We start from the raw sequence: 16,433 nt of genomic DNA, 5'->3' as shown, positions 1-16,433 counted from the left end.
CCATTCTGTGAGAATACCTACCTTGCTGTGAGAATATCTACCTTGCTGTGAGAATATCTTCCTTGCGGTGAGAATATCTACCTTGATGTGAGAATACCTATCTTGCTGTGAGAATACCTACCTTGCTGTGAGAATACCTGCCTTGCTGTGAGAATATCTACCTTGCTGTGAGAATACCTACCGTGCTGTGAGAATATCTACCTTGCTGTGAGAATACCTACCTTGCTGTGAGAATATCTACCTTGCTGTGAGAATACCTACCTTGCTGTGAGAATACCTACCTTACTGTGACAATATCTACCTTGCTGTGAGAATATCTACCTTGCTGTGAGAATATCTACCTTGCTGTGAGAATATCTACCTTGCTGTGAGAATATCTACCTTGCTGTGAGAATACCTACCTTGCTGTGAGAATATCTACCTTGCTGTGAGAATATCTTCCTTGCGGTGAGAATATCTACCTTGCTGTGAGAATACCTATCTTGCTGTGAGAATACCTACCTTGCTGTGAGAATACCTGCCTTGCTGTGAGAATATCTACCTTGCTGTGAGAATATCTACCTTGCTGTGAGAATACCTACCTTGCTGTGAGAATACCTACGTTGCTGTGAGAATACCTACCATGCTGTGAGAATACCTACCTTGCTGTGAGAATACCTGCCTTGCTGTGAGAATACCTACCTTGCTGTGAGAATACCTACCATGCTGTGAGAATACCTACCATGCTGTGAGAATACCTACCTTGCTGTGAGAATACCTACCATGCTGTGAGAATACCTGCCTTGCTGTGAGAATGTCTAACTTGCGGTGAGAATACCTACCATGCTGTGAGAATACCTACCATGCTGTGAGAATACCTACCATGCTGTGAGAATACCTACCATGCTGTGAGAATACCTACCATGCTGTGAGAATACCTGCCTTGCTGTGAGAATGTCTAACTTGCGGTGAGAATACCTACCATGCTGTGAGAATACCTACCATGCTGTGAGAATACCTACCATGCTGTGAGAATACCTACCATGCTGTGAGAATACCTACCATGCTGTGAGAATACCTGCCTTGCTGTGAGAATGTCTAACTTGCGGTGAGAATACCTACCATGCTGTGAGAATACCTTCCATGCTGTGAGAATACCTACCATGCTGTGAGAATACCTACCATGCTGTGAGAATACCTACCATGCTGTGAGAATACCTACCTTGCTGTGAGAATACCTACCATACTGTGAGAATACCTACCATGCTGTGAGAATACCTACCTTGCTTTGAGAATACCTACCATGCTGTGAGAATACCTACCATGCTGTGAGAATACCTACCTTGCTGTGAGAATACCTACCATGCTGTGAGAATACCTACCATGCCTTGAGAATACCTACCTTGCTCTGAGAATACCTACCATGCTGTGAGAATACCTACCATGCTGTGAGAATACCTGCCTTGCTGTGAGAATGTCTAACTTGCGGTGAGAATACCTACCATGCTGTGAGAATATCTACCTTGCTGTGAGAATACCTACCTTGCTGTGAGAATATCTACCTTGCTGTGAGAATATCTACCTTGCTGTGAGAATACCTACCTTGCTGTGAGAATACCTACCTTGCTGTGAGAATACCTACCTTGCTGTGAGAATACCTACCTTGCTGTGAGAATACCTACCTTGCTGTGAGAATACCTACCTTGCTGTGAGAATACCTACCTTGCTGTGAGAATATCTACCTTGCTGTGAGCATACCTACCTTGCTGTGAGAATGTCTACCTTGCTGTGAGAATATCTACCTTGCTGTGAGAATATCTACCTTGCTGTGAGAATATCTACCTAGCTGTGAGAATATCTACCTTGCTGTGAGAATATCTACCTTGCTGTGAGAATATCTACCTTGCTGTGAGAATATCTACCTTGCTGTGAGAATAACTACCTTGCTGTGAGAATATCTACCTTGCTGTGAGAATACCTACCTTGCTGTGAGAATATCTACCTTGCTGTGAGAATACCTACCTTGCTGTGAGAATACCTACCATGCTGTGAGAATACATACCTTGCTGTGAGAATACCTACCTTGCTGTGAGAATATCTACCTTGCTGTGAGAATACCTACCTTGCTGTGAGAATACCTATCTTGCTGTGAGAATATCTACCTTGCTGTGAGAATACCTATCTTGCTGTGAGAATATCTACCTTGCTGTGAGAATACCTACCTTGCTGTGAGAATACCTATCTTGCTGTGAGAATATCTACCTTGCTGTGAGAATACCTACCTTGCTGTGAGAATACCTATCTTGCTGTGAGAATATCTACCTTGCTGTGAGAATACCTACCTTGCTGTGAGAATAATATCTTTTCATCCATGTATTAATAAAACCTGTAAAAAAGAATAATATATGTATGTTTTTTTTGATCATGTCTTACCTTTGACTGTCTTATTATTTTCTCTTCTCATAAGTGTACCTCTTTCTCTATTACTTATATATTACACTTAACACTTTCTTCAAGCTTCTAAAATTAAGTATAGGACCTAGGATTTTCCATTTTCTTGACATAAAACTGTATCTTTTCCCATGAATGAATGTCTGAAAATTATCTCTTACATAGTCTAAGACTTGTGTTTTTCTTGGATTAAGACTACCTAATCTTTTTTTTATTATTTTGCCCGAAGATGGAAATTGGTGACTGCGTATTTGACATAACAGGACGGATGAACTGTTCCACTTCACCATATAAACAGGAAGGTTAGTGTCTACAGCCTCCCACCTGGCATGATACCTAGACTCTGTCACCTGTCCTTCCATGTCTTGAAACACACATATACCCTTATGTTTGCCACACTAATATTTAAGGCTTTTCTGAGGAGGGTTTATGTCTCAAGGCACATGACTCCTCTCCTGGTAATTATTACAACCAGGTTTATCTTGTCAGGAGCGACAAGCTGTCCTTAACGTACAACTCAGAATCTTCTTGTCCTCTTGAAAGGATTCTTTCTTGAGTCGCCTAAGTTGTCGCCCAAAATGCACCCGGAGATATTTATATATTCTGGTGAGTTTCAGCGGCTTGGGTAACATCTCACCAGCAAAATTCTGATGTACTGTATGTTGATACAGTACATCAGAATACTGATACAATATATCAGAATGTTAATACAGTACATCAGAATTTTGCTGGTGAGATGCTGTCTTTAGGAACTGTCCTAAACTTTAGTGTAACACTCTTTTATGGACTTACCTCAAGATCTTTCACAAAATTATCCGGCTAAGCATGTAGCCCCTTGTCGGTCGCCGCTAACAAAACCACATAGCGCCTTTCCATAATGATCGTGTTTGACCATAAGAGCTTCATTTATCACCATGTTGAATAATATACAGGAGAGAGGGTCACCCTGTTTCATACCTTACCTCATATCTTGATTTTTCTAACTTAACTGTCATATGTTGACATAATATAACCCATGACGATATGAGGAGTGCGGTGACTGCTTAACATGGGGAGTGCGGTGACTGCTTAACATGGGGAGTGCGGTGACTGCTTAACATGGGGAGTACGGTGACTGCTTAACATGGGGAGTGCGGTGACTGCTTAACATGGGGAGTGCGGTGACTGCTTAACATGGGGAGTACGGTGACTGCTTAACATGGGGAGTGCGGTGACTGCTTAACATGGGGAGTACGGTGACTGCTTAACATGGGGAGTGCGGTGACTGCTTAACATGGGGTGTACGGTGACTGCTTAACATGGGGAGTACGGTGACTGCTTAACATGGGGAGTACGGTGACTGCTTAACATGGGGAGTACGGTGACTGCTTAACATGGGGAGTACGGTGACTGCTTAACATGGGGAGTACGGTGACTGCTTAACATGGGGAGTGCGGTGACTGCTTAACATGAGGAGTGCGGTGACTGCTTAACATGGGGAGTGCGGTGACTGCTTAACATGGGGAGTGCGGTGACTGCTTAACATGGGGAGTGCGGTGACTGCTTAACATGGGGAGTACGGTGACTGCTTAACATGGGGAGTACGGTGACTGCTTAACATGGGGAGTGCGGTGACTGCTTAACATGGGGAGTGTGGTGACTGCTTAACATGGGGAGTACGGTGACTGCTTAACATGGGGAGTACGGTGACTGCTTAACATGGGGAGTGCGGTGACTGCTTAACATGGGGAGTGTGGTGACTGCTTAACATGGGGAGTACGGTGACTGCTTAACATGGGGAGTGCGGTGACTGCTTAACATGGGGAGTGCGGTGACTGCTTAACATGGGGAGTACGGTGACTGCTTAACATGGGGAGTGCGGTGACTGCTTAACATGGGGAGTGCGGTGACTGCTTAACATGGGGAGTACGGTGACTGCTTAACATGGGGAGTACGGTGACTGCTTAACATGGGGAGTACGGTGACTGCTTAACATGGGGAGTACGGTGACTGCTTAACATGGGGAGTGCGGTGACTGCTTAACATGGGGAGTGCGGTGACTGCTTAACATGGGGAGTACGGTGACTGCTTACCATGGGGAGTACGGTGACTGCTTAACATGGGGAGTACGGTGACTGCTTAACATGGGGAGTACGGTGACTGCTTAACATGGGGAGTACGGTGACTGCTTAACATGGGGAGTACGGTGACTGCTTAACATGGGGAGTGCGGTGACTGCTTAACATGGGGAGTGCGGTGACTGCTTAACATGGGGAGTACGGTGACTGCTTACCATGGGGAGTACGGTGACTGCTTAACATGGGGAGTACGGTGACTGCTTAACATGGGGAGTGCGGTGACTGCTTAACACGGGGAGTGCGGTGGCTGCTTAACATGGGGAGTGCGGTGACTGCTTAACATGGGGAGTGCGGTGGCTGCTTAACATGGGGAGTGCGGTGGCTGCTTAACATGGGGAGTGCGGTGACTGCTTAACTTGGGGAGTGCGGTGACTGCTTAACATGGGGAGTGCGGTGGCTGCTTAACATGGGGAGTGCGGTGACTGCTTAACATGGGGAGTGCGGTGACTGCTTAACATGGGGAGTGCGGTGGCTGCTTAACATGGGGAGTACGGTGGCTGCTTAACATGGGGAGTGCGGTGACTGCTTAACATGGGGAGTACGGTGACTGCTTAACATGGGGAGTGCGGTGGCTGCTTAACATGGGGAGTGCGGTGACTGCTTAACATGGGGAGTGCGGTGACTGCTTAACATGGGGAGTGCGGTGACTGCTTAACATGGGGAGTGCGGTGACTGCTTAACATGGGGAGTACGGTGACTGCTTAACATGGGGAGTGCGGTGACTGCTTAACATGGGGAGTGCGGTGACTGCTTAACATGGGGAGTGCGGTGACTGCTTAACATGGGGAGTACGGTGACTGCTTAACATGGGGAGTACGGTGACTGCTTAACATGGGGAGTGCGGTGACTGCTTAACATGGGGAGTGCGGTGACTGCTTAACATGGGGAGTACGGTGGCTGCTTAACATGAGGAGTGCGGTGGCTGCTTAACATGGGGAGTGCGGTGACTGCTTAACATGGGGAGTGCGGTGACTGCTTAACATGGGGAGTACGGTGGCTGCTTAACATGGGGAGTACGGTGACTGCTTAACATGGGGAGTGCGGTGACTGCTTAACATGGGGAGTGCGGTGACTGCTTAACATGGGGAGTACGGTGACTGCTTAACATGAGGAGTGCGGTGACTGCTTAACATGGGGAGTGCGGTGACTGCTTAACATGGGGAGTGCGGTGACTGCTTAACATGGGGAGTACGGTGACTGCTTAACATGGGGAGTACGGTGACTGCTTAACATGGGGAGTGCGGTGACTGCTTAACATGGGGAGTACGGTGACTGCTTAACATGGGGAGTGCGGTGACTGCTTAACATGGGGAGTACGGTGGCTGCTTAACATGGGGAGTGCGGTGGCTGCTTAACATGGGGAGTACGGTGGCTGCTTAACATGGGGAGTACGGTGACTGCTTAACATGGGGAGTACGGTGGCTGCTTAACATGGGGAGTGCGGTGACTGCTTAACATGGGGAGTACGGTGGCTGCTTAACATGGGGAGTACGGTGGCTGCTTAACATGGGGAGTGCGGTGGCTGCTTAACATGAGGAGTGCGGTGGCTGCTTAACATGAGGAGTGCGGTGGCTGCTTAACATGGGGAGTACGGTGACTGCTTAACATGGGGAGTACGGTGGCTGCTTAACATGGGGAGTGCGGTGGCTGCTTAACATGAGGAGTGCGGTGGCTGCTTAACATGGGGAGTGCGGTGACTGCTTAACATGGGGAGTGCGGTGACTGCTTAACATGGGGAGTACGGTGACTGCTTAACATGGGGAGTGCGGTGACTGCTTAACATGGGGAGTGCGGTGGCTGCTTAACATGGGGAGTGCGGTGACTGCTTAACATGAGGAGTGCGGTGGCTGCTTAACATGGGGAATGCGGTGACTGCTTAACATGGGGAGTGCGGTGACTGCTTAACATGGGGAGTGCGGTGGCTGCTTAACATGGGGAGTGCGGTGGCTGCTTAACATGAGGAGTGCGGTGACTGCTTAACATGAGGAGTGCGGTGGCTGCTTAACATGGGGAGTGCGGTGACTGCTTAACATGGGGAGTGCGGTGACTGCTTAACATGGGGAGTGCGGTGGCTGCTTAACATGAGGAGTGCGGTGGCTGCTTAACATGGGGAGTGCGGTGACTGCTTAACATGGGGAGTGCGGTGACTGCTTAACATGGGGAGTGCGGTGGCTGCTTAACATGAGGAGTGCGGTGGCTGCTTAACATGGGGAGTACGGTGACTGCTTAACATGGGGAGTACGGTGGCTGCTTAACATGGGGAGTGCGGTGGCTGCTTAACATGAGGAGTGCGGTGGCTGCTTAACATGGGGAGTGCGGTGACTGCTTAACATGGGGAGTGCGGTGACTGCTTAACATGGGGAGTACGGTGACTGCTTAACATGGGGAGTGCGGTGACTGCTTAACATGGGGAGTGCGGTGGCTGCTTAACATGGGGAGTGCGGTGACTGCTTAACATGAGGAGTGCGGTGACTGCTTAACATGGGGAGTGCGGTGACTGCTTAACATGGGGAGTGCGGTGGCTGCTTAACATGGGGAGTGCGGTGGCTGCTTAACATGAGGAGTGCGGTGACTGCTTAACATGAGGAGTGCGGTGGCTGCTTAACATGGGGAGTGCGGTGACTGCTTAACATGGGGAGTGCGGTGACTGCTTAACATGGGGAGTGCGGTGGCTGCTTAACATGAGGAGTGCGGTGACTGCTTAACATGAGGAGTGCGGTGGCTGCTTAACATGGGGAGTGCGGTGACTGCTTAACATGGGGAGTGCGGTGACTGCTTAACATGGGGAGTGCGGTGGCTGCTTAACATGAGGAGTGCGGTGACTGCTTAACATGAGGAGTGCGGTGGCTGCTTAACATGGGGAGTGCGGTGACTGCTTAACATGGGGAGTGCGGTGACTGCTTAACATGGGGAGTACGGTGACTGCTTAACATGGGGAGTGCGGTGACTGCTTAACATGGGGAGTACGGTGACTGCTTAACATGGGGAGTGCGGTGACTGCTTAACACTTTAACAACTGAAGAATGCTTTACAGTGCTGTACACGTTTTGAACATCAAGAAACTGTGCAGACAAGGGCTTAAGAGCCATTTTATTTTCAGCAATAATTGCTTCAAGGAGCTGAACATTTTGTACCGACCCATCAATAAGCAGGACAGCTGTGAGCGGGGTAAAGCGGTGTCCACTTTAAACATCGTGATGCCAACATTTTATGGAACACCTTTTTAATAATACTAGATACTGTAATCGGTCTATATCCACTAGAGATCTTTGGATTTTCTATTTTGAAAAGTTGCTCTGTACGTGCTATCCTCAGTTGCTTTTGTAAATAACTTTCATATAGCCACATATTTTATATGACTGCCCACAAACCTTCGCATACTTTTTCATCTTATTAACTTTCACCTTCCCAAACCTGGAGGTGACATCTCACTGGAATCCTTTATCGCTCAATTTACTACAACATTCTCAATGGGAAGTCCAAGGTGTCAACGCCTCCCATAAACTAACTTCTTATATGTCTATAATTCTGCTGTGATGAAGATTGAGACACATTTGCAACATATGGGAATCTTTATTCCTGTCGGTTTTTCAAACCATTCATCACATCTGCTGTGATGGTTGAGGAAACAACTCCAACCAGAACTCTTGAAGCAGCTGATCAGCAACCCCACGTACACTGCCGACACCAAAGGATTCCCACATTCCATCCAATATAACTTTCGCACACTTACAACGACCCTTATTGTACAACTTCCATAAATCTCTAAATAACTGTCTTTGAGCTCTTCGGCCGCCATGATTATTGACTATATGAGGTGAAGGATTCCGCTGCTGACGGTCTTCCAGTAGCTTATTATTATAAAAAAATAATAAAAATAAAATTATATAAGCAATCTAACTCATAAATATTATAAATATCCCAAAAAGAGCCAGTCTTCCTCAGCTTGAACTATCATGCGTTCAACTGTGTCCGTAACAAGGTATATAATATTCTGGAGTTTCTGAAATGTGTTTACGTGTGTATAAGTTTTAATGTTTTCCAGTACCTATGCATTTAGGTCATGTTCTGCTCGTATAATTAAATACTGGGATGCATGCTCTTGAATTTACCAGTACCCAGCCGTAGGACATCTTGAGACCCAGATACATCTCCACAACACGACTCCGATACCAATCGAGAACCAAACTTTTATGTTCCGGCCATCTCCTACCACCTTTAATTGCTTCAATAGTGCGATTACCATGACGATGATGTAGGAACTGATCGATCCCAAAAGAAGCCTGGTGGCCAGCATTTGTTCCTTTAAGAATAATTTCTGCCTCATCTCTAGCAAGCAGATACTCAACCTCTTTATTCCAATGCGTCTTCGACAGTAAAACATCCTCCCCTGATATTGCCTCTTTTTCAAACTTACTTTACTCAACACAGGTTTTGTAGTTCTAACCCAGTGAATGAATTAATCTTATCTCTTACAGGATCTAGGATTTACCTCTTTCTTTGCTTAAGATTATCTCACACCATAACATCTTTTTCAAGCTTACCTTGACTTGGTCTTGTGGTTTATACTCAATGAACAGGCATAATTCTTACCTCTTTCTTGGCTTACCTATATTCACTGGCCAGTTATGGAGGACTTAAGACTTTCTTTTTCATAGCATAAGCCTACCTCGTTTTTCAAGTTAAACTTGCCTAACAAATGTCTTCTTGCTCTTACTCAATGGTAAACTCTATTCCAATGGCAGTATCAAGTATAAAAATAGATTTATATGGTAGAAGAAGAAATAAGATTAGTGTGAAGGATCAGCAGCACCTTTGTCAGGCTCATTCAGCCAAAAATGAAAAAAGTAGAATATATGTTAGGTTGGTGAGGAGGCAATGGTGGCGGGCTTGACCGGGTTAGCCGCACCGAGTTTTCACCCCTATTACTCAGAGTGAACATGGAACCTCCCAGTTCACTCTGAGGCCAGGAGACTATCCCGAAAAAAAACCATGTGATCATAGCGAGAGCGAACACAGCATAAAACACACTACTGTGTTTACTGGGAGCCCCTGGTGTATACCTGGAGAGGGTTTCGGGGGTCATTGCCCCCGCGGTTCGGTCTGCGACCAGGCCTTGCGGTGGATCATGCCTGATAAACCAGGCTGTTACTGTTGACTGCACGCAAGCCGGCTTACGAACTACAGCTCTAGTCGGGAGAAAAGAGTTTTACCTAGCTACTTGGACGCGTGAACTCCATCAGGACATAATGAATATGCTTCAGTCGTGTCCCTTAATGTTACCACTCTCTCCCTCTTTTTTCTCTCCTCAGCTCTCAATCTTCACCTCCTGCCTTCTCCCGTGTTAGTACTCACACCGGTCCTGTGGAAGTTAACCCCAGTACCTCCTGGAAGTATCCATGTACATCATAATATTAATTAAAGAAAAATATCTTCTCCCAACCCATCTCCTCTCCTTTCCCCACTCCCCCACCCTCTTTCTTCTCCGTCTTCCCCCCTCCTGACTGAGGCGTAGAGGTGATCATTTGACGGGGCTCAACACGATCCATCACTGCCTCGGCGCCCCAAAAGAACACTTTCACCAACTTTGATGATAAGCTTCTCCACCTTCGTAAACAGATAATTTTTCCGCTAGTGTCACTCTGTGGTGATTGCTTTCCTCAATACCTCGGGGAGGAGAGAGAGAAAAGTTTGCGTGTGTGAAAGAGTTGTGTTGAATATTTTGTGTCGATGTGTGGTGGATATGTGTTCTCTCTCTCTTTCTCTCTCTCTCTCTCTCTCTCTCTCTCTCTCTCTCTCTGTCTCTGTCGCACAATCTGGTGATATCCCCTTTAGGTTATACAACAGAATTTTAACTCTTACATGTACCTATGTCTAGGATTCATTTTCTCTCGCTCTCTCTCTCTCCTTTTTTCATATTTTTTCTCCCTCTTTTTTCTACCCATCCTTTTTTCACACCTTTTCTCTACCTCTGCTTCTAAAACAAATTATTTTCTCCCAGTATCTCTCGTCTCCCCTCCCACCCTATCTTTTCTTCTTCCTTCCCTTTGCCTGTTTTCCCTTTTACCTTCCAGTTGCTCAAATCTTTTCACCTCTTTACCCTTCCCCTTGATATATTTTTTTGCAGTCTGGCCTTACCTATCTATCTCATACAGTCGTTAATTCCTTAAATACGACCCTACCCATCTTATCTTCCCTTAATCACGACTCCATCCGCCCCTTTTTCTGAATGACGACCTCACTCATTGATCTCCCCTTAAACGTGGCCTCACCTCTCCTTTCTGTTTAAACATAACCCCTTTGTCCCCTTTCTCTTTCCTACTGTCCCTTCCCTATCCTCACTCTGTTCTTTCCTTTGGCGGCCGTCTTTACGATCTCTTTCCTTCAAGGTAAGCTAAACAGTTTGATTTTCCTCGTCTTCCGACGTTAAATAACGTACTGATTACATTTCTGACGCTAGAGACTGCCTGGTCGTTCCCGCCCTACCATGCCGGCTGTCCTTTTGTTGATGTTCTACCGGCCGTCTGTTGCGTTCTCCCGGCTGAACGCGAGAGAGAAGTGATTCTGCCCCTCAAGAACATCTGAGAGAATGTGTCTAAGTCATTGTCTCTCATTAACACAGTTTTCCGTAACTATTGATGCCACGAGATGGATACATATGTGAGTCTCCGGGTAGCCACGATTTCAACTGCCTACCCCTGTAGCTGATTTCAACTGCCTGCCCCTGGAGCTGATTTCAACTGCCTGCCTCTGGAGCTGATTTCAACTGCCTGCCCCTGGAGCTGATTTCAACTGCCTGCCCCTGGAGCTGATTTCAACTGCCTGCCTCTGGAGCTGATTTCAACTGCCTGCCCCTGGAGCTGATTTCAACTGTCTGCCTCTAGAGCTGATTTCAACTGCCTGCTCCTGGAGCTGAGTTTAACTGCCTACCCCTGGAGCTGATTTCAACTGCCTGCCCCTGAAGCTTATTTCAATTGCCTGCCCCTGGAGCTGATTTCAACTGCCTGCCCCGAAGATGATTTCAACTGCCTGCCCCTGGAGCTGACTTTAACTGCCTGCCCCTGAAGCTGAGTTTAACTGCCTGTCCCTGGAACTGATTTCAACTGTCTGCCCTGGAAATGATTTCAACTGTCTGCCCTGAGGATGATTTCAGCTGTCTGCCCTGAGGATCATTTCATCTGTCTGCCCTGGGGATGATTTCAGCTGTCTGCCCTGGGGATGATTTCAACTGTCTGCCCTCGGGATGATTTCAGTTGTCTGCCCTGAGGATGATTTCAACTGTCTGCCCTGGGGATGATTTCAACTGTCTGCCCTCGGGATGATTTCAGTTGTCTGCCCTGAGGATGATTTCAACTGTCTGCCTTGGGGATGATTTCAGCTGTTTGCCCTGGGGATGATTTCAGTTGTCTGCCCTTGGGATGATTTCAGCTGTCTGCCCTGGGGATGATTTCAGCTGTCTGCCCTGGGGATGATTTCAACTGTCTGCCCTCGGGATGATTTCAGCTGTCTGCCCTGAGGATGATTTCAGCTGTTTGCCCTGAGAATGATTTCAACTGTCTGCCCTGGGGATGATTTCAACTGTCTTCCCTGGGGATGATTTCAATTGTCTGCTCTGGGGATGATTTCAACTGTCTACCCTTGGGGTGATTTCAGCTGTCTGCCCTCGGGATGATTTCAGCTGTCTGCCCTGGGGATGATTTCAGCTGTCTGCCCTCGGGATGATTTCAACTGTCTGCCCTGGGGATGATTTCAACTGTCTGCCCTGGGGATGATTTCAACTGTCTTCCCTGGGGATGATTTCAACTGTCTGCCCTGGGGATGATTTCAACTGTCTTCCCTGGGGATGATTTCAACTGTCTTCCCTGGGGATGATTTCAACTGTCTTCCCTCGGGATGATTTCAACTGTCTTCCCTGGGGATGATTTCAACTGTCTTCCCTGGGGATGATTTCAACTGTCTTCCCTGGGGATGATTTCAACTATCTTCTCTGGGGATGATTTCAACTGTCTTCCGTGGGGATGATTTCAACTGCTTGTTCCTGGACTGACTGCGGATGTTGGGTTTACTATCCGGGATACTTCAGGTGTGTGACTCAGCTTCCTCCAACGATACCAGTGGACAATTTATTAGCCCTAAATGACAATGGTTATAATTCTAGTATTTATTACTATAAATTGACTTGAAATTAAGAACTATTACACTTAGTCAATGTTATATCCTCACAAGTTATACTTATATGTTAGCAAGTGACTTAAGACACTTCTAATAGGGGGCCCAGGAAACTGGGAGATTAGTTTTTATTAAATAAAGTTGGCTACATGAGCAGTGTGCTGCTATCCAATTCTATATGATAGCTATACAGTGGAAACAAAAGCTAGCTGTTTCACTGTCAGGGACAAGAATGAAGCATATTCATTATGTCGTGATGGAGTTCACGCGTCCAAGTAGCTAGGTAGAACTCTTTTCTCCCAACGAGAGCTGTAGTTCGTAAGCCGGCTTGCGTGCTGTCTACGGTAACAGCCTGGTTGATCAGGCCCTGATCCACCGCGAGACACTCAGACTGATTTCACCACTCAGACAGATTTCACTCAGACAGATTTCAACACCGCAGGTGTTGAAATCTGTCTGAGTTGGGAGAGGTTAGGTAAGGTTTGTCAGGAAACAAGACAAATGTTTCTAGACGCTGGTCTTATTATGATAACCCGCAGCTGGAGCTTTTGGTCATCGGATCTAGGCCTTCCGCTGGCTTACCGCTCCATCCAATTTATAAATTATAGTTGTAATTATAACCACTTGAAGTAAGGCAATGAGGGTAACGTCAAGGACTCCGATAAGGGATCATTATCTACGATGTCTCTTTCTTTTGGGTGTAAAATGTGGCGCATGTCAGAAAATATTTCCTGCTGGTAAATCTGGAGTGGTACTCTAGATTTAGGGTGATGACGAGGGTGATGACGAGGGTGATGACTACGTTGAGAGGGACAATGAAGGTGAGGGCAAGTGTGAGGATGAGGATGATAATGGGGGGAAGGATGAGGGAGAGAGTGGAGGTAATTGTTAAGACGAGGTTGAGGGTGTAGGTGATTGTGAAGGTTAGGGTGAGAGTGAAGGTGATTGTGAAGGTAAGGGCGAGGGTGAGAGTGAAGGTAATTGTGAAAGTGAGGGTGAGAGCGAAGGTGATCGTGAAGGTGATCGTGAAGGTGAGGGTGGGGGAAGTGCGACGCTGAGTGTAAGGGCAAGGAATGAGAGTGAGGGTGAGGATGAGGGTGAGGGTGAGGGTAAGTGCGTAAAAATTTCCCATACACAGAAAGAGACAAGGGGAGAAAGCTATTATGGCTCTCTGTTTTACTCTCCCCTCCCCTTCCCTAGGAAGGGGAGTTCAACACTGTCTTAGAACATGCAGACCTGTGTCCGTGTCCTGGCGTCAGGGTTCACGCTGGCAACTTTACCTCTTAGCTCTCGGTCTGTATAGTAACATAATTTTGTAATTAGTAGCTCTTAAATTTTCATTTTACTTTTTTATTAACATATCGGCCGTTTCCCACCGAGGCAGGGTGACCCGAAAAAGTAGAAGCACTTACATCATCATTCACTCCATCACTGTCTTGCCAGAGGCGCGTCTACACTACAGTTAAATAAACTGCAACATATCTCCACCCCTCCTTCGGAACGCAAGCAATATACTTACCACCTCCAGAATTCGAGTTCGGCTAACCGGCTTCTCTGAATTCCTTCATAAATGTTACTTAACTCACACTCCAACAGCACGTCAAGTCATGAAAACCATTTGCCTCCACTCGCTCCTAACACGCTCACTCACGACTGCTGGAAGTCCAAGCCCCTCGCACATAAAACCTCCTTTACCCCCTCCCTCCAACCACTCCTAGGACGATCCCTACCCCATCTTCCCTCTATTTCATTCCATCCTCTCATCAATAAATGCAATGAAAACATCTTTACCCTTATCTAAATATTGTTTATTTATGTGCTTCACTGTAAACACTTGACCTACGCACCCCCTACCTTCCCTAAAACCTTTTAGTTCATCTGCGATCCTGCTCTCCATCTTACTCTTAAATCTTTATCTGAGTATACCTTACCAGGTATACTCAACAGGCTTATTCCCCTATAATGTTTTACACTTCCTTTTCTCCCCTTTTCATTTATACAAACAAACTATGCATGATCTCTACGAATCTCTAGGTTCTTTCCTCTCCTTCATACATTTATTAAACAAAAGCCTCTATCATTCCATTGGGAAGGTGTAGACCTAAGGGAGATATGATTAACGTGTCCAATGAGAAACGGGTATATAATTAGCGTGTTGAAAATAGTATCTAACCAATACATGACTGCAACAATGGATTTCAGTTGGGAAACTGGAGTGGAACAAACTCTCAGGCAACGTCGCTGAGGCAAGAACTTCGGATAGCTTTAAATATAGACTGTAAGGGTACATTAACGGTTACGGGTAGGCGTGAGTTAAACCTGCCTAGTAAGGGCCAGTAGGCTTTCTAGTGTACCTTCGTACTGGAATATATGTTAGAGAGGGAAAGGACCTCTGAAGTATTGTTGCCCTAACAGTTACCTAATGAGTTATTAGTGCACATAGTGAAGAAATGACAGAGGTACAAAAATAAGCTTTTATTGCCACAACGTTTCGTTCTGTGCAGAACTTTATCAAGTCATTTGCTTTCATAAAGTTTTTTTTTTAGCATTATTTATTTTATCCGAGGGTAAAGATAACTCGTTTAATGACGAATGTTGGAACAAAACTTAACCCTTGTGCACTGCGACCTACCGACTCACCTGCCGACTGACCTACCGACTGACCTACCGGCTGACCTACCGACTGACCTACTGACCCATGTCCCGAGTCATTCAAGACCCCCGCCGCCCACGGACCACAGCCTGTCGCCTACCACTCAGGTCCCCTGGGGCCCCGGCACCCCAGGCCGCATGCAGTTTTAATTAAGTCCCTCACTTACAAGCAGCAGTGATAAGCCGATTCTGTCGCAGGTTCTCGGCGCTGCGAACCTTGCGGGAGGTGTCGACCGCAGGCTGCGGTTGGCAGTATGTGGAGTGATCCAAGGAGTCCGAGGCCAGCCGCAAGCGGTGGCGGGCGTGGGCGTGGGCAAGGCGAGTGCACCTGTGTATGGGCGTCTGGTCGATGTGAGGCACGCTGATCTGGCAGGCTGGAGGCACATGTACCTGTAAGAGACCAGCAGTGAGTACGTAAATGAGTACGTGAGTAAGTGATTACGTTAGTAGGTGAGTAAGTCGGTCAAGACATGGATCTGTGAGTAAGAGACGAAGAGTAAGTGTATGAATATGTGAGTAAGTAAATACGTACATTGATGAGTAGTCTGGATGTGGATCTGAGATAAGAGTCGTGAGTAAACAGTTGTTGAATTACTCAGTCATAAACAAACAGGTGAGCAGAACGATGTGAGTATTTATGTTTGGAATATATGGTGAGTAAATTGTGAATGTACGTGCAGCATATTACATTTGTTGTGCCATGAGTAGGTATTTAAGACTCACTAGACAAGAAAATGGTGAACGAGAGGTAAACAGTGAATAAAAGGACAATAAGAGGTGAGTAAAGGCTGAGTAATAGAAATTACAAATAGAAATAGAAATAATAGAAATAATAGTAATAGAAATTACAAATAATCTATATAAACATATTAAAAATATTTTTTTTAACCGTAATTGAATTCTCTATTGACCATGTTTCTTTACTTCATTAATTGTTAGCTCTTCCAGGGCTCTTCATCCAAGGAAGTGGAGCTGTTCTGGCTTTTATTTGAGCAACCCTGATTGCCTCCCATCCCCCCAGACGCCACATGACCCTTCCGGGTTAAGTGCTTCCCCATTCATATG

General features: G+C 46.4%; 1 protein-coding gene across 1 annotated transcript in view; it reads right to left on the bottom strand.

Moving 5' to 3' along the window:
• The window catches only part of LOC128685523 (uncharacterized), a 646,662-nt gene that overhangs the window by 70,087 nt on the left and 560,142 nt on the right, over window positions 1-16,433 (bottom strand). The window contains exon 5 of the mRNA XM_070088321.1: window positions 15,536-15,758. Within this exon, the coding sequence (XP_069944422.1) occupies window positions 15,536-15,758 (223 nt within the window). The remainder of the gene's footprint in view (window positions 1-15,535; window positions 15,759-16,433) is intronic.

Source organism: Cherax quadricarinatus, chromosome 2 (assembly GCF_038502225.1).
Source record: "Cherax quadricarinatus isolate ZL_2023a chromosome 2, ASM3850222v1, whole genome shotgun sequence".
Taxonomy (NCBI): Eukaryota; Metazoa; Arthropoda; class Malacostraca; order Decapoda; family Parastacidae; genus Cherax; species Cherax quadricarinatus.
The sequence above is the reverse complement of the archived record's forward strand: the minus strand, read 5'-3'. Positions and strand labels throughout refer to the sequence as shown.